Source organism: Octopus bimaculoides, chromosome 24 (genome assembly GCF_046866305.1).
Source record: "Octopus bimaculoides isolate indiv1 chromosome 24, ASM4686630v1, whole genome shotgun sequence".
Taxonomy (NCBI): Eukaryota; Metazoa; Mollusca; class Cephalopoda; order Octopoda; family Octopodidae; genus Octopus; species Octopus bimaculoides.
In genome coordinates, this window is record NC_142951.1 from 28,340,241 (window position 1) to 28,367,449 (window position 27,209).

At 39.0% G+C, this 27,209-nt stretch overlaps 1 protein-coding gene across 1 annotated transcript in view; it reads left to right on the forward strand.

Annotated features, from left to right (window-relative positions):
- Nucleotides 1–25,248, forward strand: part of LOC106877625 (RNA polymerase II subunit A C-terminal domain phosphatase SSU72) — a 47,717-nt gene extending 22,469 nt beyond the window's left edge. The window contains exons 2-5 of the mRNA XM_089341380.1: nucleotides 2,297–2,440; nucleotides 20,541–20,680; nucleotides 23,387–23,505; nucleotides 24,588–25,248. Coding sequence (XP_089197506.1) covers nucleotides 2,297–2,440; nucleotides 20,541–20,680; nucleotides 23,387–23,505; nucleotides 24,588–24,689 — 505 coding nt within the window. The 3' untranslated portion in view covers nucleotides 24,690–25,248. The remainder of the gene's footprint in view (nucleotides 1–2,296; nucleotides 2,441–20,540; nucleotides 20,681–23,386; nucleotides 23,506–24,587) is intronic.
- The last annotated feature ends 1,961 nt before the right edge of the window (nucleotides 25,249–27,209 follow it).

Below are 27,209 nucleotides of genomic sequence, written 5' to 3' on the forward strand. Positions count from 1 at the left end.
TTTTTCTATCTTTTGTTTCAACAAATTAATCTCTCTGGATTTTGGTTTTTGCCTTGTATGTGTGTGTGTGTATATATATATATATATATATATATATATGTTTGTGTCAAAAGGTTGGTGTTAACTGATGGTTTCTTTGTAGGAGTGTTCTTGTTTTGAAGATAGGAGGAAATGGAGGGGGGGGAGATTAAAAAAGCCATCAACACTGGACTACATTGTTCATATTTATAGCTTTTGTTGAATGTTTTTTCCTGCTAGTTTCATACTTAAATGATTATTGTTGGAGTTGTTTGTCATGCTTATATTTCTTTAGACACATTAGATACAATAACATACTTCAATACATTGTAAAAATAAAAGATGAGATGGTCACAGTTGGAATGTCTCTTCTAAAACGTCTGCTTGCCAACTTGTGATATCTTTGCCTCAGACTAACCATATTCATTGATTGCTGAACAATTTTCTGTTGTGCTATTTAGATGGTTTTATAGCTTTAAACATAGGAGAATACACCCACACAACTACCCTGGTATCCACCTCCAGTAGAGTTACTATGTAACTCTTTACTAAACAGGGTGAATTATTTTGAGACTACCACCCATTCTCACTTATCCTTCATACCCAAATCTTCAGTGATAATGGACTGAACTGAACCATAATTAATCTGCACATCCTCTGATACAGACGGTGGTTCAATGATTTCCCCTCACAGCTGCATGCAAAGTTCTGCTGGTTTTTCTCAGTTCTGCTGTTTGCGGTTCTCCCAGAACGTTAACTATCAACATTTTTTTCGGCCATCTTGGAAACGTCTAAACCATTTGTACACTCCTCACCATACACTTTCTGCAACTTTGTGTAGGCCTCTGAGCAGGTATCGCCATGACAACTTTCTCTCTCATGGTCAATGCGACAATCACATGCTACACACCTTCCTTCCAGGCACTGCTGTAAACAATAGAAGTGAGCTAGAATGTTAAAACTTAGTACGCATGCACAGCAGAGTTCAAGGTCAATTTTTGCCAAGTGGCTTCACTCTGCATGCTTTAGCTTTGTCACTTTGGCAACAGTCCAGATATTTAGTGATCAAACCTCGTATATTATATCTGTATGACAGACCTGTCGGTCACAGCAGATGCACCTTTGATCTTGACCTAAAAATTAAACTTCATGTGTTAGTCAAAAGTTGTTAGTGTTTCATTGGAGTGGGATAGGCTTGTTCTTCAACCTCTTATAGTTACAGTTGCCAAGTCTTGGACTTGTTTATGCTTTGTTCTTTGTAGCTAAGTTTGTCTGTTTTTAAAACATTTTTTTTTTTTGCTTCATCAGTGAAAGTATGTGGATAATTTGTTATCCTATTGCACAGAAAGAATAAATTTTAAAATTCTATTTCTATTTTATTGACTATCACTGTCTGCAAGATGTTTTCACATTATTATGTAATAATAATTATTATGTATTATGTAATAATTACTATATAGTAAAACCTGAAATGTTTGTAAGCCGGAGCTATTTTTCCCATAGGAAATTTGAGAGAAGGCACAGTGAATTCCAGCAAGGATGAGCACTGAGCAAAATCTAGACAGCAACTGACTCTCTCCTTCTTGTACTCTCTGCTTATCACCACCAACCATTGTTGTCGGCTTGTGTGTTTGTTCCTTGAAACACCGATTGTCACCCAACACAATTTATGTTCACAAACTGATTAATTTGCGTTGAGGGGTGTTTGTAAACTGAGGTGCCACTGTACTTATGCACTTTATTATGCACCTGATCACCTGGTCTTTGGAAAAAAAATTGTCTGTCATTGAAACTGGTCCATGGAACAAAAAAGGCTTGGGGCTAATGACCTAGAGTGTTGAGCTCATTATTTTAAGGTCATGAGTTCAATTTTTGCACTGAGTGGCATCTTTTCCTTGAACAAGGTACTTCATTTCTCATTGCTCTAGTCTACTCAGCCCACTCTCTCCTAAGCCATCATTATGCAGTCCAACGATAGTCTAGCTGGCTAAAACTTCAAAGTCACTATCAATACTACTCTTATTAAAGAACAGTAAATATATAAATGTATATCTATTTATGGTATAAAATTTGACTATAAAAACATCAATTCCAGAGAGTTTCCAATAATTCCATAATTTCAATTACACAAATGAATTTATTTTTATTTAATGACAAGTTACTTTTGTTAAAATATTTTAAATTTTTGTGGCTTTTATTTTAAGCAAAAATAGTAAAGAAAAAATATATATAAATTTTTCTTTTTCTTTCTTTTTTCTTTTGTTTTTTCTAATTACAGCAAGAAAGGTTTCAAAGTTCGTTCCTTTGGTACCGGGTCCCAGGTGAAGTTACCAGGCCCCTCTCCCGATCGTCCAAATATCTATGACTTCAACACAACCTATGATGAAATGTATAAAGATTTGATGCGCAAGGACAGTGAATTGTATCCCAGACCTGCTAATATTTTTCTCTTTTGAAGGAAAAAATTTCCCCCCCCTGTTTCTCGCTCTCTTTTTTTTTTTTTCTTTAATTTTCTTTTAGTTTTCTTCTCCAAATATTTTCCTTTAAAAGAAAAACAAATTATTCCCTTCAACCTCCATATTTAGATATTTTAATTTTTAACCCTATTTTTTCGTGTCCTAAATTAAGTGCATATTTAAACACTCTTAAACTACTGGTATTCATGTGATATTTTTCATAAGCAAGTGTGTGTGTGTGTGTGTGTGTGTGTGTGTGTGTGTGTGTGCACATATATACGTATACACACAGACTCACATATTTTCTAATCATATATGTTATCTTTTAAAATCTAATTTTGTTTTATATTTTTTGATATTTTTTATTTACAGCTTTTCGACAGTTTTATATAAATATTTCTACAGCTATAACCTTATTTATTATTTTTTTCCCCCTTATTGTAGTTGGAAGCTTGCTACATTCACTGCTCATCATTTACAACCTGAAATCCTTGTAAAGTTTACCAATCAGTGTTTATATGCCCCTCACCGCCCATGCACATGTATACTAAAAAATATATATTAGAGACAGAAGCTGTATTTATGCTGAGAGGTAATATTTATCCCCACGTGGGTGTTTCATTAGAACAAACAATATTGTGGTAGTTAAGTATTGGCTTTTGGTGCAAAATGCACTCTTGTTTACTTCGCTTGTGGGGTGGCAAATCCCCAATACCTCCAGCACCAGGACTATATGACCTTGTCGATCATGGAAACCTGGCCACTAGAGAGAGAGCAGTGACTCATCTCCACCAGTGATATATAGGTAAATAGTGCCAGAACAGATGCTGGTGTTGCGACTAGCCAGTTAGCTTGTTAGAAAATATATATTAATGACACTCTGTATTTATACCAAGAAATATTATTTCACTCCGAGAGCACCCACTACACTCTCTGAGTGGTTGGCGTTAGGAAGGGCATCCAGCTGTAGAAACTCTGCCAAATCAGATTGGAGCCTGGTGTGGCCATCTGGTTCACCAGTCCTCAGTCAAATCGTCCAACCCATGCTAGCATGGAAAGCGGACGTTAAACGATGATGATGACGACTTAAACATAAATACGCTGTTAGAACAAAATATATGTACATGCACAAACGAAAAGCCAATGTGAGACTTTCTCTCATGGTCGCTACCGCAGTATAGTTTGTTCTAACAGAACATCCGTGTTTCGATGGAGATAAATAATATTCCTTATTATATCCGATGGTCTGATTTGCTTGATTTGTGTGGATCGGCTTTTATGCAGCAATAGGCCACTCCGTGTAAGGTCAGCTCAAAGCTCAACTGTAGCATATATATAAATGTTCTGATATAGTGTATATAGTGGAGGCGCGTGGCTTAGGGGTTAGGGTGTCAGATTCATGATTGTAAGATTGTGGTTTCGATTCCGGGACTGGGCGACGCGTTGTGTTCTTGAGCAAAACACTTCATTTCACGTTGCTCCAGTCCACTCAAATGGCAAAAATGAGTAACGCTGCAGGGCTTTCCTTCCTGCCTCTGGGTATTAGTTTTAAAGTGAGTCAGTCTGTGCAATCCAGTCCTATTCTTTAGACTCGGAGGTTTCACCACAGTGGCTCTGTGAGCTAGGACAGCTGTGGTGACCAGCAATCTGTAGGTTTTTTTTTTACATTTGAGTGGCTTTCTCCTTGGTGAATTACCTTATAAGGCTGGAGAGCTCCACATGCCCTGGTCTTGCTGGAAGGGTGTCAAAGAGGGCACCGGACTGCCTGAGGGACTCCATCACTCCTTGGTTTTCCATCAGGGCTGATTCTTCTAGCAATGTAAATATAAACGTGAGGTAAATAACATTGGAAATCTAAATAAGTTTCTCGAATGCAAGTCTTTGATTTAAATTGCTACATTCCAAGTGTTATTTTTTATCAGTTATTCTCCAGGGCATTCCCTGACTCATTAAGAGTCGAAGGAATGTTTTAATTAACTTACTGGACTACAAAGGCATATCTTGACTAATTTCCATTAATTTGTATCCCTGCCCCATCTCCTCCCACCCCACTCCCGATATACAACATTTTACTTAATACTGGTTTGCAGTGAATGTATCAGAGCATTGCTTAGTTCCATCGGTACCAAGTAGTTCATTATGGTTGATGTTCAACATTCGCACACTACTGTATGTATGTATGTATGTGTTGAGTAGAATAGACAAAAAGCTTTGCAATAATGAGGTCCTGAGTCTGAGTGTACTGCATGTCACCATGGCAATCCTTGTTAGTGAAATCGAATGGGTGGGAATCATGGAGGCTCATCAAATGGACTGTATCTAAAATTCAAAGGTGCCAGCAGCCTTCTTCTTATGATTCTACCTCAGGATTATATTGAGGGTGTGATTGTCTTAGTATGTCTTAATAATACTTTGGTCACTTAGTCTATAATACAAGGAGGAGTGCTGCTCTAGCTGAAAGGGGCTGGCCATATAGTCTTGTGCTAAGATTGATGATAATGAGAAAGGGTCCAAGTACCTGTTAATATACTCAGTATCACTATCTTCTTTCCAGCTGCTCCCACCTACCCTTATATAATGTTGGGGTAACCTTTGTATCTCATCTATAGCAAGACACCCGGTCTTGTCCATCTATCACATTTTAGCCATTATCTTCTAATTTCTTCTTTTTTAGTTGAGGTGTCTTTTTCCCATTTTTTTCTGTATTCTGTTTTTATCCTTGTGTTGCAAGTTATTTGGCGACCTCACTTGTGTTGGTGGCCCAAAAAATAGCAGCTCCCAGTACACTCTGTGAAGTGGTTGGCTTTAGGAAGGGCATCCAGCCACGGAAAACATGTCAAAAGCAAGTATTGGAGCTCAATGCAGTCCTTGGACCCATCAGATCCTATCAAACTGACCAACCCGTACCAGCATGGAAAACGGACATTAAATGATGATAGCTGAATGGTTAAGAAGTTCACATCTCAACCACAAGGTCCCAAGTTCAATCCCACTGCATGGTATTTTGGGCGAATGTCATTTACTTTAGGCTCTGATTAACCTATACCCTATGAATAAAATTGGGTAGACGGAGACTGTATAGAAGCCTGTCAGGTGGATTATAAATGTAATTCAAAGGTACAACATAGTCACACAGTCATGCTCTTTCTGCTAGAGATTTACATTAAGATTTACATATGTCTGTTTCGATTCTTGGTGGCATGTTGTATCCTTAAGCAAGACCCTTTATTTCACATTGCTTCAGTCCACTCACCTGGCAAAAATGAGCTGCACCTGCAATTCAAAGGGGCCAGACTTGTCAAATTCTGTGTCATGCTGAATCTCCAATGCTCAACCACTTGTATATTAATCTCACGATCAGGCTGTTCTGTGGATCGAATCAACTGGAACCCTTGTTGTCATAACCGACTGAGTGCCCAACCAGATGTATCTGTGGAATACTAGGCCACTAAATATTAATTCATATGTTTAAGATTGTGACTGTCAGCCTTAACCATTTTCTTATGTAGCTTGCTTTACTGAAAATTGTGGATTTGTAATCAGGGTGTAGGAACAGTGGTGGGTTCTGTACCCCACACTAGTATGATCTGGCAGTATTCACATTTGTTAAGGCTGCAAACTGGCTGAAATGTTAGCATGCTGGGCGAAATGCTTAGTGGTATTTCATCTGTCTTTGTGTTCTGAGTTCAAATTCTGCAAAGGTTGACTTTGCCTTTCATCCTTTTGGGGGTCAATAAAATAAGTACCAGCTGATTACTTGAATCGATGTAGTCAACTTACCCCTTCCCATGGAACTGCTGGCCTTGTGCTAAAATTTGAAACCCCTATTCACATTCGTTGGAAACTGACAGTCTCCTTCCTGTAACTGTTGTTTTGTAAGAGAAAACACATTTCACTCAGTTTGTCGTAGGAAGACACCATGTCTAAAGATGATAGCAATAGTTCTAACTGAACCGGTTGATCCTGGCCATTTCTAGTTTGTTGTCAGTTCATCTGCTCAGCATCATTTTAACCCTTTAGCATTTAAACCAGCCATATCTGGCCAAAATATTCAGCCCTGTTTTATCTTCAAACTGGCCAGGTCCAGCCTCTTACACCTCTCCTACAATGTTATTCTGAAAATAAGCCATCATGTCATTGAAATCTCAAAGCTACAAGATAATGCATGATTAATTCAAAACTAGGTGGATAAATAAGGATTACATTTGACAGAGAAATCTGAATGCTAAAGGGTTAATATATTCATTTGCCAGAATAGTTCACATCCATCTTGCTGCATCCCATGATTTCAAAATACCCTGGCTTGGATGGTTTACATGTTATCTAACCCCTAGCTGGGACCCTGGCTGATGTTGCTACTCTGGGTCAGAGAAGCCCTGAGAACAACAGTGGCTCTGAGTTGGCTCCACATGCCTCAAAACCTTGGAACCCCCAAACCAGGGCCCCGCTATTGGATGCAGTTTAGTCATACTCAGTCTTGCTTGAGGGTCACAATCTGATTCACTAAAGCTGCCTGAAACGGTCCTAATATCATTCTCTCCTTACATTTATTATATAGCCTGTCACTAGTGCCAGCCAATAGTTATCTAGTGACCATATTAGTAGGTTTAATGGTTAAAAAAGCAGAGTTTGGTCAGATAGTTTGGTCTTAGTTCCAGATCCAAACCTTTCCATTGTCAACTTAGCCTTTAATTTTTGTGGAGCTGATAAAAGTAGAGCCAATGCGCTACACTAGGATTAAAAACCAGCCTCATTATCTTCACTTTTTACTACTCAGAAAGCTAGCTTTGGTGCTTAACCTTTTGATACCAACTTGTCTTTGCTCCAACTTGTCTTTGCTTTAAAACGACAAATTAAGTACTGGAGCCAACTTGTTCAACTAAAGTGCTTCAAGGCAGTGCCCCACCATGGCCACTGTCCATTAACTGAAACAAGTAAAGGACAAAACAATATTTACCAAAATGACGTGTAAACAGTGTAATGAAAATGTTCAGAAAGTTTGTTTTTTTGTTTAGTTGAAATTTAATACTGCAAACCATTGTAGCGGTTGAAGGTCAGCTGTGTGTTTGTTATTTTCCAGTTGTCTGTATTATTTTTATTATTATTATTAAGGTGGCGAGCTGGCAGAATTGTTAGCATGCCGGGTAAAATGCTTAGCGGTATTTCGCCCGTCCTTACATTTCTGAGTTCAAACTCTGCCGAGGTCGACTTTACCTTTCATCCTTTCGGGGGTCGATAAAATAAATACCGGTTGAAGTCTGGGGTCGATGTAATTGACTCATCCCCTCCCCCCAACATTGCTGTCCTTGTGGCAGAATTTGAAACCATTATTATTATTATCATCATTATTAAGCTGGTGAGCTGGCAGAATTGTTAGCACAATGGGTGAAATGCTTGGCAGTATTTTGTCTGTCTTCTCGTTTTGAGTTCAAATTCCACCTGAGGTTGACTTTACCTTTCATCTTTTTGGGGTTGATAAAATAAGTACCAGTTGAGTATTGGGGTCAATGTAATCGGTTTAACCCCAACCCCAAACTTGCTGGCCTTGTGCCAAAATTTGAAACCATGATTATTATTATTATTAACGAGGTATAAGGTGGTGAGCTGGCAGAATCATTACGATGTTGGGCACAATGCTTAGCAGCATTTTTGTTTGTCTTTACGTACCAAGTTCAAATTCCACTAAGGTTGACTTTACCTTTCACCCTTCCAGGGTCGATGAAATAAGTATCAATCAAATACTGAGAGGTCAGTGTAATCATCTAGCCCCCTCCCCCCCAAATTTCAGGCCTTGTGCCTTTAGTAGAAAGGATTGTTATTGATGGTGTTGGTATTCAGTTGTATCAGCCGTTCAACGGTTCACATCTTACTGGCGTCAGTTTAAAATTTGGCTTCTATTGAAAAGTGAGTGTCCTGCTGGAGAATGACTACTTGGTGCTACTACTACTACTACTACTACTACAGATATTATTACAGGGCTTCAGATGGTACTTTGTGTAACTTTTAACAATGTTACTACTTCTACTACTATTTGTTACTTCTACACTTTGAAAGAAAACCCTGGATTTTTTTATCTAACCACACGGACTAACAACGACCACTTGTATAATTGAGAGGGATCAAAAAGTACCACCAACAACAACAACAACAACAACCACCATTACCACAACAAGTCTTTCAGATCAAATGACAGCGATCTGACGAAGGTAAGTGAAAATGTGTTCAGGTGGAGTAACATATAGATCAGGACTTAAACTATTTAACAGTTCAGTGTGAACTTGTTTCTTGTTGGTTCTGTAAACCCCCCTACACCCTCATCTTCATTCCTTACAGTTAAACTTGCTATGGAAATGATAAATGCCACTCTTTTAATAATAGTAATCTGTTTTTGTTTTATATTTTAGGGATATCTTTCATAGTATTTCTGCTCTTATATTTGGGGCTGTCTTTCGTAGTGTTACTTCTTTGAATAACTATTTTTCCTTTGGTCTATGATTCATGTGTTTAATCCCTTTTGGTTACATTATTTGTTGGTTATTACTTGGTTACATTATTTTTTGTTTGTGGTTAGCTATGCCCCACCTCAGCTTTTCATTACTATTTTCTAGCTTTGATTCACAGCTACCCTAGTCAGTCTCTTTCTACTTATGTTCCGAATAATGGTCAGTTTCTTTTCCCACTTAGACCCAAAGCTCTAGTTATCTGTTCCTCTCTTTGTTTACAGCCCCTGGTCAGTCTATTCTTTCATTTGTTCAAAACCTCTTTGAGTGGCTGTGTGGTAAGTAGCTTGCTTATCAACCACATGGTTCCGGGTTCAGTCCCACTGCGTGGCACTTTGGGCAAGTGTCTTCTACTATAGCCTCGGGCCGACCAAAGCCTTGTGAGTGGATTTGGTAGACGGAAACTGAAAGAAGCCCGTCGTATATGTATATATATATATATATATATATATATATGTATGTGTTTGTCCCCCTACATCGCTTGACAACCAATGCTGGTGTGTTTACGTTCTCGTAACTTAGTGGTTCGGCAAAAGAGAGACCAATAGAATAAGTACTAGGCTTCCAAAGAATAAGTCCTGGGGTCGATTTGCTCGACTAAAGGCGGTGCTCCAGCATGGCCACAGTCAAATGACTGAAACAAGTAAAGAGTAAGGTCAAGCTTGTCCCTCCTCGGTTTACAACCTCAAGCCAGTTTTATCCTTCCATTGTTGACAGCATTCAGTTCTTTACCTTCTTTAATTCACAACCCACATTTCTTCACATCTTTGGTTCAAACCCCTCCCTCTCTGTCAATTATGTCATTTCCTGTTTCCATTATTGGCCATAGTGATGGACTGCTGCACAGTTTTGGTCTACCAAATATAACCTTCGAATGCCCTTAATACTACTCCCATTACTTCAGTTGAGGGGGGGGGGGTCTTGCAAGTTACTCAGTGACCTCATTGATGCTGGTACCATGTACAAAAGCATCCAGTACACTGCAAAGTAATTGGTGTTAGGAAGGGCATCCAGCTGTAGAAACCAAGCCAAAGCAGACAGATCTTGGTGTAGTCTTGTCTTACCAACTGCTGTCAGACTGTCCAATCCATGCCAGCATGGAAAACAGATATTTTATATGATGATGATGATAAAGGTATGGTCAACTTGATTGCTGGGAGTTGTGAACCTGGAGTCACACGATTGCCTAGTGCCTGTATATATACGAAATTTATCATTAGTTAATCTATGGGTCACAAAAATGTGTTTTTACATTTTAAAATAATAAAGCAATCAAGGTACAAACTACTCATGTTAACACGAAAATCTCGTTGACTTTGAAATCACATTGCCTTATTGATAGCTTGGTTTTTATTTAATTTTTTTTTTTGTAACCTTGTGAGCTACTTGGCAACCTCACTGGTGCTGGTGTCAAAAAAGGAAAGCACCCATTTACATTCTGTAAAGTGGTTGGCATTTGGAAGAGCATCAAGCTGTAGAAACCATGCCAAAGCAGATATTTGGATCTTGGCACAAGACTCCAACTCGTTCAGATCCTGTTGAACTGTCCAACTCATGCCAACATAGATGGCAGATGTTAAATGATGTTACACACACACACACACATTCAGACATGCTGGCCATTACATTCAGGGCTGGTTTTAAGCTGAATTAGACAGATTTGTTCAAATTGGGCCCTGCACCAAGAGAGGGCATCATGCATGAATTTTTAGCATATCATTTATGACTCGTAGTGGAGCCTCAAATCCTAAATGCTTTTTGACTGGGACTGACAACTGCCTAAAACATCAATCTTCACCTTTAATAGAGTAGTAGGCCCCACTGATAATTCAGTAATTGGGCCCTGCACTTCCTAGCGCTGGCCCTGATTGCATTACACATCTCCATGGTGTGTATAAACACTTCTCTCAAACCAAGTCAAAATAGACAGACTACTTCATAGATCATATGTTGTTTCTATAACAGTAATGATCTATGGTTTATGGTACATATCTAAATCTAGACGGAGTGAGTCAGTAAGAATTTAGTCTCTTTATATCAATCCACCTGAGATTACCCCTCCGTTCAATGATATAAATTTACTGCTGTTTAGAATTAAAAGCTTCAATCAAAACTCTATGTAAATTGAAGTTCTAAACACCAGCTAAATAATGACAACGTTATTTAATTAAATTCTTCACTATTTTCAAAATTAACTAAAACAAATGTGTGTTTCAATGGAAATATGATAGTACAGGGGTTACTATTTAAATCAGAAGTTTCCAACATGTGGGTCTCAAAGCCCTGGACTCCACAAAATAGTATAAGAAGGGACCCACGAACCACGTTCAAAATTTCTTCAGTCGGCACTTTTCAAAATGTCAGATAAATAAAAAGGTATGGCAAGTTGGTAGAATGCTTAGTGGCATTCCTTTAAGCTCATGGTCTGAGTTCAAGTTCCACCGAGGTCAGCTTTGCCTTTCATCCATCCTTGCAGGGTCAATAAAATGAAATAAGTACCACTTGACTACTGGGGTCGTTATAATTGACTTGCCCTTGTACCAAAATTTGAAAGGGTCCTTATTAGCAAATCACATATGTATACTGCTTTGATATTAGAGTGGCTGTAGTGTTACAAAACCATTCAAAAGAGGATTTGATTAATTAAAAAATTCATTTACCAACACATTTTGTGGCCAGTGTTAGGAAGGGCATCCGGCCATAGAAACCAAGTCAAAACAGACTGGATCCCGGTGCAGCCTTCTAGCTTACCAGCTCCACTCAAACCACCTTACCCATGCTAGCTTAGAAAGCAGATGCTAAATGAGGATGAGGATGATTTCAACTACAAGTAAATGAGGAAGCCTCTCTCAGTGTTGATGCTTGTTCTGCTAGATATGGTATGCCATTTTTTCTTCCTTTTCACCCTTTCAAAGCCTAGCCAGGCTCATGGGCCCGGTTTCCTGGTTTCTATGGTGTATGTGTTCCCCCCCCCCCCCCCAGCTGGACGGGACGCCAGTCCATCACAGCGTTACTCAAGAAACAGGAAGAAAGAGTGAGAGAAAGTTGGGGCGAAAGAGTACAACAGGGGTCGCCACCACCCGCGACCAGAGCCACGTGGAGCTTAGGTGTTTTCGCTCAATAAACACTCACAACGCCCGGTCTGGGAATCGAAACCACGATCCTATGACCGCGAGTCCGCTGCCCTAACCACTGGGCCATTGCGCCTCCAATGGTATGCCATATCTCCTGAAAAATCAAACCACATCATCTTAAATAAGGAAGAACACATTGGGTAATGTACTCTTAGATACCCATAAAAAATAAGACAGGTTGGTCATTGCTAAAATGTTTTTCACTAGGCTTACCTGGAGCTAAGCAAAAAATGGATGCTATCACTCTGACATGCTGTTCCTTTCCATGTGAGATAATAACATCCTAGTTTATCGAAAAATGAACGGCCTGGACTTCACTACATGGCGAACTGGAGTCAAATTTAGAAAGATAATGCTACATGTCAAGCAGCCTTGAAATGCCTTTGTAGTGGACTGCAAGGAAAGGACACTATCTGTATGAACCTTGGTTTACAGTCAGTGAACACATGTAGAGATGAGGGGAAACACTAATGCATTCATAGAAACACACACACACACACACATATACACAGTGGGTTTCTTTCATTTTCCATTTGTTAATTTATAGAAGAAACAGCAGTAAAGACTGGATGTGCATGATTCAATCCTCCTCCTCCCCCTGATCTGGTAGAAGCTTTAATTATATTAGTTTGACCATTAGAAATAGTTATTAGCAATGGTGTTCTTTCTGATCAGCAAGCACCCAACAATTTAGTCATGGAGTATATATTATATATATATATGCACACACACACATTTAGTAATAGAGTATATATATATATATATATATATATGCACACACACACATATGTTGAAGGCACATGGCTTAGTGAGTAAAGTATTTGGCTCTCAATCATAAGGTCATCAGTTCAATTCTCATTGGAGCATTGTGTCCATAAGCACTTTATTTTATGTTTCTCCAGTTCACTCAGCTGGCAAAAACGAGCAGTACCTGTATTTCAAAGGGCCAGCTTTGTCACATTCTGTGTCACGCAGAATCTCCCTGAGAACTATGTTAAGGGTACACGTGTCTGTGGAGTGCTCAGCCACTTTCACGTTACTTTCCGTTGATTGAATCGACTGGAACCCATGTTGTGACCGATGCCAGTTATTTAAACCAGCCATATCTGGCCAAATATTCTACCTGTTTCATATTCAAACTGGCCAGTTTGAACATGGATCATCATCATCATCACTTAACGTCTGTTTTCCATGCTGGCATGGGTTGGGCAGTTCGACTGGGAACTGGCAGCTGGGAAGCTGCACCAGGCTCCAATCTGATATTCTAAAAATAAACAAGCGTAACCTCAAAATCTCAAGCTACAATATAATGGCATGATAAATTCAAAACGATGTGAATTACAATTGACAAAGTAATCTAAATGCTTAAGGGTTAAAAAAAAAGTATATTCAATTACAGGAAATTCAGTTTTATATTATAAATGGTGGGTATAGTTGTAACAGTGATTTATCCGATCCAAGTCAGAATAGATTTAACCCTTTAACATTTAAACCGTATGTATGGATGGATGGATGGATGCATGTGTATGCACATATATATATTTATATATATGTGTATATATAAAAATAATATTCGTAGCTACTCCAATATGGTTGTCCGTTTGAGCAGACTCTGCTGCAATTTTTTAACCCCAAGAGGACATCTCTAGCTGGTTAATGATGCACAGCTACATCCAATAAAATTGCAAGTAGGGGAGAAGAGTGGCTGTGTGGTAAGTAGCTTGCTTACCAACTACATGGTTCTGGGGTCAGTCCCACTGTGTGGCACCTTGGGCATGCGTCTTCTACTATAGCCTTGGGCCAACAACCAAAGCCTTGTGAGTGGATCTGGTAGACAGAAACTGAAAGAAGCCTGTCGTATATATGTGTGTATGTTTGTGTGTCTGTTTGTCTCCCCCCCCCCACCACCACCATTGCTTGACAACCAATGTTGGTGTGTTTGAGTCCCCGTAACTTAGCGGTTCAGCAGCAAAAGAGACTGATAGAATAAATACTAGGCTTACAAAGAATAAGTCCTGGGGTCGATTTGCTCGATTAAAGGTGGTGCTCCAGCATGGCTGCAGTCAAACGACTGAAACATGTAAAAGAATAAAAGAATGCATATAATGTTGAAGACACACAGCTTTGAGGGCGAGGTTATTTCGCTCCTGATCATAAGGTTGTCAGTTCAATTCAATGACCCTGAAAAGATGAAAGGCAAAATTGACCTTGGCAGAATTTGAACTCAGATCATGAAAACAGACAAAATGCTGCTAACCGTTTCGCCCGACGTGCTAACGATTATACCAGCTCACCACCTTAATATATATTAATATTAGCCTCCCCACCATCATGTAAGTCCTAGTTTGTCAGTGCTATCATGTTCCTGATTCTGCTAACTACAGGTCTAGCTTGTGTCCTCTGTTCTGTTGGCTTCATCTTTAGTCTTGTGTATTCCTGTTTCTCTTAACTCCTAATCTAACCTATCTAGCGTTTCTATTAGCTTCATCTTTAACCTTGTCTTCTCCTGGTTTGTTAATTACAGTGCCATCTTTTGAACTGCCTACATCATTGACCATATGTCTCAAAGTTCTTCTGGTCAAATGTTAATATGTAGAGAGTTAGGTTTGGTTGTGTGGTCAGAGATTTGCTTCTCAGCCACACGGTTTCAGTTGCAGTCTCACTGCATGGCACCTTAGGCAAGTATCTTCTACTATAACCCTGGGCCAACCAAAGCCTTGTGAGTGGATTTGGTAAACAAAACTGAAAGGCTCATTGTGTGTGTGTATATGTGTTACTAGTTCCTTGCCTTGACTTCATGTGATAGTTGTAAATGAATGCTGCCATCATGCAAGCAGTATCCTTTATTTTCAATCCTCTGTGACAACATGTCAATTCATGGGGAATATTACCTCACTTGAAAACAGGAGAGGGCAGCTGGTTGTAGAAAAAATCCTACTTGGCAAATTCCATTCAACCCACAGAAACATGTAAAAGTTGACATTAAATGATGATGATGATGATTGTCCCTAGTTCAATCTTTTTCCCTCATCACTCTAACACTCACCTATAGGAGGGTGTTGTGGATAAGTTTTATCATAAACTGATACAACTAAGAAGGCTGTTGGTGTAATGGTAGCACATCAAATATTCCATTAGGAGTGGGTTTGATTCCCCATTGTCTCTAATGGTTAACTTGCTTTTTCAATGGTGGTGCTTCAGTATAGCTGCAGTTCCTGAGCTGGAACTAGTTAGGTTTTGTTTTTTTTTTCCCCTTCTTTAGGAAAAGGTTAACAAGACCAGGGTACACAAAGCTACAGGTATGTTACTGGAAAAGCAGTGTAGAAAGCTAAAGGTGTAACCAAAAGAACAAAGAGTACACAGGCTGAGTAACCAGCTGTACACGAACTATATGTGTATCTGACAGTATAGAGACCACAAGACAGAAGTGTAAGCATACAGGAGTGTCATACGATATAACATGAGATACGTCATAATAGTTAGATCAGTGGTTTATTTGCACCAGTGGTAGTCTACAGGAAGTGAGATTAGTGACAAACTATTATAATCATCATTCTTTAATGTCCATTTTCCATGCTGGCATGGGTTGGACGTTTTGATCAGAGCAGGCAAACCAGAGAGCTGCACCAGGTTCCACTCTGATTTGGCATGGTTTCTATGGCTGGATGCCCTTCCTAATGCTAACTACTTTACAATGAATGCTGGGTGATTTTGATGTGGTACTGGTATGAGTATTGAAATGTAGTGTAGGTAATGGATTGGCAGTATTATTAGAGCCTTAAGGCGGCAAGCTGACAGAATCGTTAGCTTGCTGGACAAATTGCTTAGCGGTATTTCGCCCATTGCTATGTTCTGAGTTCAAGTTCTGCCGGGGTTGACTTTGCTTTTCATCCTTTCAGGGTCGATAAATTAAGTACCAGTGAAACACTGGGGTTGATGTAATCGGCTAGCCCCCTCCCCCAAAATTTCAGGCCTTGTGCCTGTAGTAGAAAGGAGTGTTATTAGAGCCTTGCTGTCTTTGTTTCAGCTGTTTATAGTCTGTTTGACTGCAACACCACCAGTGTCGAACTGTATCAGCCCTTCCCTTATGCACAGATAACATCAGCATCATGCAGAGAAGGAAAGAGGCTTGCTACATGGGCAATTGCTGTATGGCCATTCAAAAAAAAAAAAAAAAAAAAAAATAAAAACCCTCTGGAGAGGACCTTTGCTGATAAACAGTGAGCCCTGATTGCCAGAGGCCTTACGTAGTGCTATGAGAGCACTGATAGCTGATGTGATATTCATGCTTGTGTTTTCATCTCTTTGGTATCTCACTGTCTATTGAGAAAGGTTGTTTTGCCCCACAACTGGACTTAAATGTAGCATGACATGTCAGTTGTACAGTAGGCCTTACTCATTGTACTTTTATAATCCTTTCTCCATAAGGAACATGGGGCTGGTTTCTCCGGTGTGTGTGTGTATATATATATCATCATCATCATCGTCATTGTTTAACGTCCGCTTTCCATGCTAGCATGGGTTGGACGATTTGACTGAGGACTGGTGGACCAGGTGGCTACACCAGACTCCAGTCTGATTTGGCAGAGTTTCTAGGATGCTGGTCTGTTGCAGGATTACTCCTTTTTACCAGCTGAGGGGACTGGAGCAATGTGAAATGAAGTGCTTTGCTCAAGAACACAATTCATTGCTCAATCCAGGAATCGAAGCCACAGTCTCCCACTCACGAGTCCAACACCCTAACCACTAAGCCATGCTCTTCCATGCCTTTAAAACGAAGTGCATGTTTATTGGGTAAACGTTTCAAAGCCTATGTATATTCAGTTATAATAACGGGTTATTAGTATTGCTCTGCCTAAGCAAAATCTTACGTATAAACTGTTTTACGTCTATTTTCATTTCCGTTTCCATGGCAACTTGTGTAGGTTGATTTTCTTTTGTTTGTAGCCTTGGACATTGTAATGCTCGAGGAATTAATCTTTATTGCTTGTTACTATTTGTGTTGCTAATTGCTCAGCCATAATCTAGCCATAATAGTTGCCGTGGTGGTGCTGTCTTAGCAGATTGAGTGAGGCAAGCTACAATACTTGTCAAACCTAGATTTATTTTGTTAGTTGTCCAATGAAATAGCTGTTGAGACACGTCTGTGTGTGTGTGTATATTCTCTTTTACTCTTTTACATGTTTCAGTCATTTGACTGTGGCCATGCTGTAGCACCACCTTTTAGTCGAACTAATCGACCCCAGGACTTATTCTTTGTGAGCCTAGTACTTATTCTATCGGTCTCTTTTAGCCGAACCGCTAAGTTACGGGGATGTAAACACACCAGCATTGGTTGTCAAGCGATGTTGGGGAGACAAACACAGACACACAAACATATTCACACACACACACACACACACATATATATATATATATATATATATATACATACATATATACGATGGGCTTCTTTCAGTTTCCGCCTACCAAATCCACTCACAAGGCTTTGGTCGGCCCGACGCTATAGTAGAAGACACTTGCCCAAGGTGCCACGCAGTGGGACTGAACCCGGAACCATGTGGTTGGTAAGCAGGCTACTAACCACACAGCCACTCCTACGCCTACGTATGTGTGTGAAATTGTCAAAGTTGTTAGACTTCTAGAGAATCGCTTGTGTTATTCAATCTCTCTGTGTTACTGAGTCTAAATTCCACAGAGATAAAGTTTGATTTTCATTCTTTGGGAAACAGAAACTAATCATTTGCCTGTCCTGTATAGCAGTGCTCCACAACCTTTTTTTCACTTGTGGTTCACTTATATTCTTTTCAAAATTCAGCAACACACCTGAAGTAAAAATATAACTAAAAGTATAGGGAAAAAAAATTATATTCAGGTTACACAGTGGCGCATCTAGCATCGTCTTGTGGCATACCAGTGTGTCGCAGCATACCGGTTGCAGAGCACTGCTGTATCTCTTTGTCCTAGCCTTGTATATGATGCTGATTGCCAGTTTTTCCAACCACCAGGGACTTATGTAAGGAAAGCTTAATATTACTCAGAATGTATCATACAGACAAGAAAGTAATATTTCAAATGCAGTATAGCTGTGTAAACGGAAAGATTGGGTATTTTACCATTATATGATAGAAAAAAAAAACTTGTCAGCAGGGAGGTATGAGTTCAAGTCCTGCGACTGCTGACAACTTTTTCCATCATATAAGGGTAAAATAGCCAAGCTTTCTGCTGTATTCACGTCTATACTGTGCTCAAAATATTACTTTGAGCCTCTACATCAGACGTGAGCGATCTTTTCCAAGAAGTGGGCCACCTCGTTTGTCATTAGGCAGGCAGCACTAATTAAAAATAATCAATTTTTTTCATTTAGGTGTGTCATTCAGAAAGTCCTGCAGGTTGCTTGTTACTGCCCTATGTGGTGACTCAGTCTGTTAAAAATAGCAGCAAAGTTTATTTTGAACAAAGCCTGTATGGCATGACACACATTTGATGTTTCCAAAAACAAGTTTGCATATTTTGTTGCAAACCATCACTAGTTGTCAAGTGGTGGTGATGGTAGTGGTCTCTCTTTCTCTTTCTCTCTCTTTCTCTCTCTCTCTCTCTCTCTCTCTCACACACACATGTTTACCTCAACACAACATGAAGCAAGATTTTAACACCACAAGGGATTGATGGAAGGTCCTCATCAGGTGAAGAGCCTGTGGCGTAATTTAACTCAATACAGAGGAAAACTCTCTTGGTTAGGACACTGGTAGGATTGATAGTGCTGCCTTCAATACTAAACTGTCCCTTTCTCTCATGGTACCTATCGACTTCTATGCAGAAGTGAGCCATTTACCAGGAAAACAGTATATTAGATTTTAATCATTTATTAGGAACATAGTACAGTTAAATAGACTAGGTTATGTTTCAGGAACAGAAAATGAAGTATTAGTACTATTTTGGTTGGCCATTAGTCTACAATAAAATAACAAGAGAGCCTCTGCATCAGGCATGAAAAATCTTTCCCAAGGAGTGGGCCACATGAAACCTGGTTTGTCATTAGGCAGGCGGTGCTATTAAAAATAATTAACTTTTCATTTAGGCATGTCATTCAGGAAGCAGACCACATGTTGCTCGTTACTGCTCTATGTGGTGGCTCAATCTGCTAGAAATAGTAGTAAAGTTTCCCCTCAAAAAAAAAAAAAAATTAAGGCTCACATTGAATAATGTGCAGGATATTGCTAAAAGGACAGATCGATCATGGCTAGAATGTTTTTGATCATGGGTGTTCTTAGTGAAGGTTAGCTTGTTTGGGGCTGAACACCAACAGAGTGGAATGAATGAGCATAAAAGTCCTGAAAATTCCATCTCAGCATCTAACTACACAATCCCACAACCCTATGGTAAATTCTCTGAAGCTCTTAGATCTTTCCTAACCTAATTTCACAGAGAGCTGAAGCTGGTGGAATTCTGGTTTAAGCACCTCGTATAACCCTCCATAACTTTTTTAATTTTTGGGGAATTTTCAGAAAGTTTTTTTGCAAATTTGTGTTCTACACATGAGAATTCGTATGATTATATAAAAAAAAAATTTTTTTTTTAATTTCTAATCACCACCCCATAAATCCTAAAAGTTCCACTCGTTTCAAATTAAAAAAAAAAAAAAAAATCAGTTTAAAATACTGACAGTCCAAATTTTGTGCTTAAATCCCAGCAATGGCCCATTCTTAGGTGGTGCATCATCATTCAATTAAATGTGTTTATAGGGAGAAAAATATTGAAAAACATACTTCAGAGTGACAAAGAAATGAGGAATGTATCAGGTGGTCGTGGGATGTGCTAAAAATTACTGTTAAATGATACACACACACAAATCCTTTTCTTTTTTCTCATAATCGTATGAATTCTTGTGTATAGAATACATACTCACAAAAATTTTCTGTTCACACACGCAAATGCACACACAGGGTGTATATAGGAGTACATAAGCATGTGAAAGCACACGACTCTTGGTTAAAATCGGTGGCAAAGAGAGAGGGGAGGCTGACATGCATGGGCAACTGCTGGTCTTCCATAAACAACCTTGCCCAGATTTGTGCCTCAGAGGGTAACTTTCTAGGTGCAATCCCATAGTCATTTATGACTAAAGGCGGTCTTGACCCGTTTTTAAATATGTGAAGGGTGCATGGCTTAGTGATTAGGCTATTTGGTTCATGATCATATGGTTGGGAGTTCGATTGCTGGCCCTGTTGCTCCAGTCCACTCAGCTGGACAAAAATGAGTGGTGCATGTAATTCAAATGTCAACCATGTCACATTTTCTGTCCTGGTAAATCTCCATTTTTTTTTTAACCTTTTTCTTTCTTTTTTTTTTTGTCAATGTTATTCTTGTTATTTTCCTCCTGTATCTCTTTTGCCAAATTTTTCGTTTGAACTCCTTAACCACCAACTTAGATATACACAGAATGGAATTCTCCATATGCTTGACCGTAACCGGAGAATAAAACAGCGACCTGAGCGGTTTCAAAATTGTCATGAACAGTTCGATGTGATAGTATCGTGTGAAGAGAGAGTATACGACCAGATTCTAGAAGGTCAGTATGAAAAATATTCTCATTTCACTAAGCCATAGGCAAAAAATGGTCGAGAACCACTGTTTTAAGCAGCCCATTATTTCTTTACTTTAAGCACATTATTGTATGTATGTATGTATGTATGTATGAATATATATATATATATATATATATATAAATACATATATATATATATAGATATGTGTATGTACCATGCCAGAAAACTGGATATGAAATGAACAAGTGAACAGGTGTGTGTACATACCAACACACACACACACACACACATACATCTATATATTCACTCATATGACAGGCTTTGTATACTTTAACATCTATCATATTGACTCACAGAGCATTGGTCATCCTGGGTCTAGAGAAGAAAACATTTTACTAAGGGTGCCATGCAGTGGTTTTGAACCCAAAACCACATGGTTAAGAAGTGAACTTTTAACCATGTAGCCATTTTTCCATGCTGGCATGGATTTGGACAAGTTTTGTCACTCATTGCATTCTATAATATCTTTACATATTTACAGAAAAAAAAAAGGAAAAAAAAACTTCCCTACATTGTGGCCGTTGCCAGTACCGCCTGACTGGCCTTCGTGCCGGTGGCACATAAAAGCACCCACTACACTCTCGGAGTGGTTGGCATTAGGAAGGGCATCCAGCTGTAGAAACTCTGCCAAATCAGATTGGAGCCTGGTGTAGCCATCTGGTTCACCAGTCCTCAGTCAAATCGTCCAACCCATGCTAGCATGGAAAGCGGACGTTAAACGATGATGATGATGATGATGACAGTGTGGGCTTGGTGCACTTTCTCACATCAACAGCATATGGAGCACATGATACCCCCCCCCCATACACAGCCATAAGCTGTAATGCAGCACACCCACTTGTGTACGAAAGTGCTAGGCATGGCCTCTACATGAATGCAAGTTTATTCACATGTACAAATGTACATGCACGTACTAAACAACTCAGATATCCACAAATTACCCATGTGCTGTCTTGAGTTAAACAATAGCATCATGCAGCTTAGTTAGTGACCGTCTTGAATTCTAAAATATTAAATAACGATAATAATGGTTTCAAATTTTAGCACAAGGCCTGCAAGTCCAGAAGGGGAATAGTTCAACTGATACTTATTTTATTGATCTTGAAAGGGTGAAAGGCAAAGTCGATCTCAGTGGCATTTGAACTCAGAACATAAGGATGGATGAAAAAAATCTTAAATATTTCCCAAAGAGAAACAGATGTGGCTCTATTATAAGAAGTTTGCTTCTCAGCCACATGGTTCAGTCCCAAACAGGAGGACTAAAATCCCTCCTTTATTGTTATCAGTTGTTCAGTCAGTATTTTTAATTACTGACCAAAAATCTTCATAAGTCTTTCTTCCACTTGATCACAGCCTGTTGAAGACTGCTGCTTTGCTGATGAGGTCTGATGAGACTGAAACATGTATCACCTTTGCCTTGCTCGCTTAGAAAAACCAGACTTTACCCACTCAACAGGAATATTCAGTTTAATCAAAACTAATAGGTCTTGAAATTATCTCCCCTTGCCTTTACGAGCCTCTAACGATTACTATTGGTTCTTTGTTTATTTTCTGCAACCGAGGGACAAGTTTCAATTAATTTAGAATGTTTGCTTTTTATTGTTTTTATTTAGCAATACACACACACACCAGTACCCACGCTCACTGGAAGAGTTGAACAAAGCATTTTTAATTAAGAAAGCACCTGTCAAATTTAGAATGAAACCTCTGATGTTTAAAGCAGTGAGTGGTCCCTGCTTTCAGCTAGGTGGACTGGGCAATTTTGAGAGTTAACACTTTAATATTTGAACAGGTCATATTCAACTCAAATATTCTACTCGTCTTAGGTTCAAACTGGCCAGATCCAGCCTTTCACACTTACCCTACAATGTCTTACTAAAAATAAACAATTATATCATCAAAATTTCAAAGCTATAACATAATGTGTGATTGAATGAAAGCAATGAGTAAATAAACATTAGGCAGAATAATCTGAATGCTTAAGGGTTAGGTATTGTCTTGTCCCTGGATGCAGTGAAAGCATGTGACTAAATGGTTAGCATATTCCACTTACGATCATAAGGTTATGAGTTCAATATCCAGTAGCATGTTGTGATCTTGAGCAAGATTCTTTATTTCATGTTGCTCCAGTTCACTCAGCTGGCAAAAATGAGTAGTACCTGTATTTCAAAGGGCCAGCCTTGTCACATGAATTTCAAAGGGCCATTCTGTGTCACACTAAACCTTTCTGAGGACTATGTTAAAGGTACATGTGTCTGTGGAGTGCTCAGCCACTTGAGCAGATCAATTAGAATATTTGTCATCTTAACTGGCAGAGTGTCATTATAATTATAGACATTTTTAATCCAATGCCAGCAAGAGGATACAAACAGTTAACCTCTTGGTTATTTATCCATTATATTTATCCATTACCCTGTTTTCCTGGATATCCATGCACTCTATATCCTGCCTTTTCTAATTGAATGTAAATATACTCTGAATGTTCTGAATAATTGTTGTAGTTGGTTTACAGTGGCTACACTGCATACCCCAGTGGCTACACCACATACCCCGATGGCCTCTCAGCATACCCTGGTGCTGGTCCAATGTAGCCCCATCAACAATATATCCCGGTGCACAACTTACCGCCCCAGCAACGAATATAATTTGAGTTCTGTTGTTATTTCCAGAGCTGGAAAGTCGAGAGAAAGAGGACAGTTATCCAACTCACATCATTAATATTGACATTCAAGACAACCATGAAGAGGCAACAATTGGCGCATTTATGATCTGTGATTTAATTTCAAAGGTAAGGTAACTTTGTAGTGTTTCCTCATATCACTGTCTTGTCTGCACTTTCACTACAAAGGGTTGCTGAAAAGTTGCTGGTAACTTTTCCGTTTGTTTGCGTTTACATTCATTATTGTTACTGTTTGGTCGTATATTTTTTTTTGTTTGGACGTTTTGTCTGACCAACCATATAGAGATTCACTGATTAGCTTCTGTGTTTGCCAGCTTGAATATTCTACATTTCAAGTTCAAACCAGCCAGATTTGGCCTCTCACGCCTACCCTACAATGTCATTCTAAAAATGAACAATCATCTAAGTTCCACATACAACAGTTTTGCAAAAATATTTCAGACTGAAAATATCATACATGCATGGAGTTACGATTTTATGCACCCAACAAAGCATTGTTGTTAAGCTGAAACTGTTACTAATGTAAAAAAAGAAATGGAATGGTAAAACTATTTTCCCATTTTACTGAAAATGCATTTTTGTTTTTCTGACCTAAGACACTTTTGCATAATAGCAATGATATATATATATATATATATGTGGAGGCGCAATGGCCCAGTGGTTAGGGCAGCAGACTCGCGGTTTCGATTCCCAGACTGGGTGTTGTGAATGTTTATTGAGCGAAAACACCTTAAAGCTCCACGAGGCTCCGGCAGGGGATGGTGGCGAACCCTGCTGTACTCTTTCACCACAACTTTCTCTCACTCTTACTTCCTGTTTCTGCTGTGCCTGTAATTCAAAGGGTCAGCCTTGTCACACTGTGTCACGCTGAATATCCCCCGAGAACTACGTTTAAGGGTACACGTGTCTGGAGTGCTCAGCCACTTGCACGTTAATTTCACGAGCAGGCTGTTCCGTTGATCAGATCAACTGGAACCCTCGACGTCGTAAGTGCCAACAACTATATATATATATATATATATATATATATATATATATACACACACATATATACACATATATATATATTACTCTTTTACTTGTTTCAGTCATTTGACTGTGGCCATGCTGGAGCACTGCCTTTAGTCAAGCAAATCGACCCCAGGACTTATTCTTTGTAAGCCTAATATATATTTTTTTTTTGTTTTTAGCTGCATCAAAGTGATGACATTGATAACGATGTTGATGAAATAGTGCAGCTATTTGAGGAACGACTGCAACAACCAATTCTACACACCATGGCTTTCTGTTGAACATCATCATCTCTGACTGACTGAAATAGTTTGAAGGAGGAGGAAGAAGTGAAAGAAGAAAAAAAATCTGGATTGATACCAGTTTTTATGTCATTTTGTATCAAAAAAAAAAAATTAATTAAAAAAAAAATAACCCAGACCATGGTAATGGGACTCAACAAATGGATATATCAAATAAAAAAAACAACAAATTAGCCAAAGAAAAAACAAAAAATAAAATATATACAGAAATGAGATTAATACATCTCCCCCCCCCCCATACCTTTGTTTTGATTTTTTTTTTATATTTGCAAGTCCAAGACTTTTTGTTTGTTTTGTTTTACAGCAAAAACATTGCTTTGATTAAATTTGAAAAAACTTCCAGTCAATTTTTTTTTTTTAACTTTATTTTTCATGTCTTTGTTTCCATCTACCCACCCACCCATTTTCCACTCCTTTTTGTATTTTTGTTCACTCTGCATTCTCCCCCACCCACCCCACCATATCTACCCAAATTACAAAATATGTAATGTTTTGATGAGGAATTTAAAAATGTGAGAAAATACTCAATATTCAAAAATTGTCTTCTGTTTTGTATTTATTTTTTTGTATACTCTTTAACATGTTTCAGTCATTTGACTGTGGCCATGCTGGAGCACTACCTTTAGTCGAGCAAATCGACCCTAGTACTTATTCTATCAAAGTCTTTTTGCTGAACTGCTAAGTTACTGGGACGTAAACACCCAACCAACATGCAAGTAATGAGAAGGCAAATGTAAAATTATGAAGTGGACTGATAAAATCTGTAGGTCATTGGAGAAAATACCGAAGCTTAATACTGCCCCACAAATGTCAGTTTTGCTTTTTATTCTTCCAGAGATCTGCTACTATGTGATTAGAATGTAACATTAAAAGAATTGCATGATAGTTTCTTCAAGCCAAGCCAACCAACTGAAGACTTAGGGGTAGACCAAGAATGAGACGGTTGGCTGATATCCTTGGTTTCTGGTGGTCAATTTTGAGAATTCAGCCAGAAAGTGTAATGATTGATGGTTGCTTCTGAGAAGACACTATGGAAGAGGTACCTGAGAACTCTTCCAGGAATAGTGGAGGGATAGATACCTTATTAGAGGGTGAGGTAGCTTTATGCTTAGTGACAAATAGTCAAATTTTTCAGACCAAAGTTCACAGGCAAAAAGAAAAGAGGGAGGTCGACTTAGACATCAAGGTGACTTTGGTGGACTGAAAGATAGTGATGATGTTTGAATGCCTACACTACATACTTGGTCCACTTGTATACGTGATAATTGGAATGATAGGGTGCTCCTAATTGGACCTGTACACAGTCACGAGTATAAATCTTGCTATTTTTTGTTTTTGTTTCTGCTGCTTTCATGGATTCCCTTGACTGTTGCCATCCAGTTCCATTATAATGAATTTGAATTGCAAGCTTGAGTCATAGTGAGTCTTTCATTAGCTGACTACACAACCATGGATGCCACTTCTATGGCTATGTTGCAGTTACTCTCTTGATAGTGTTTGGTGATCCTGACCATTAATTTTCTAGGATTCCTCCACTCAGCATGAATGTGAGAAGCACCTTTGTCTTAGTTGAATTCTTGCCACTGCCTCTTCAGTCTGCCATGCTGCTTTCACATTACCATGACTCTGTCGCCATCCAATATTTTAATGAATTTGAAATGCAAGCTCGAGTCATGGTGAATCTTTCATTAGCTGATTTCACAACCATAAATGCATTGCAGTTGCTCTCTTGATAAAGTTTGGTGATCCTGAGTTGTTGATTTTGTATTCTTCTGCTTAGCATCAATGTTGTTGTTGTTGGCACTGTCGCTTACGACGTCGAGGGTGCCAGTTGATCCGATCAACGGAACAGCCTGCTGCTCGAGAAATTAACATGCAAGTGGCTGAGCACTCCACAGACGCGTGACACAGTGTGACAAGGCTGACCCTTTGAATTACAGGCACTACAGAAACAGGAATTAAGGGTGAAAGTTGTGATGACAGAGTACAGGAGGGTTTGCCACCATCCCCCTACCGGAGCCTCGTGTAGCTTTAGGTGTTTTCGCTCAAACACTCAATGCTCGGTCTGGGAATTGAAACTGCGAGTCCGCTGCCCTAACCACTGGGCCATTGCGCCTCCACAGCATGAATGTAAAGAAGCATCATTGGCTCAGTTGAGCTCTTCTGCTTCACAATCTTCCACGACTTTGCCGTATCCCTGGTAGAGTGGCTGAACGGGTGCTATACCTTGTCAAAAGGCAACTGTAATTATGCAAGGCACAGATGTCACTCCATGAGATATTTTCAGAATACTTTTATAAGTCTTGCTATATCTTGTGATTTTCACTAATTACAACTAGATGAACCAACCTCTGTATGGATGGTCGACATGCTGGAAATAGCAGCAAATAAGTCTTAAATTATCTATCTCATTGAAAAGAAAAAAAATTACAAAACAAACACAAACATTGTTCCTGTGTAAAAACATAAAAAAAGTAAAAACAGAAGACAAGGCCAGAA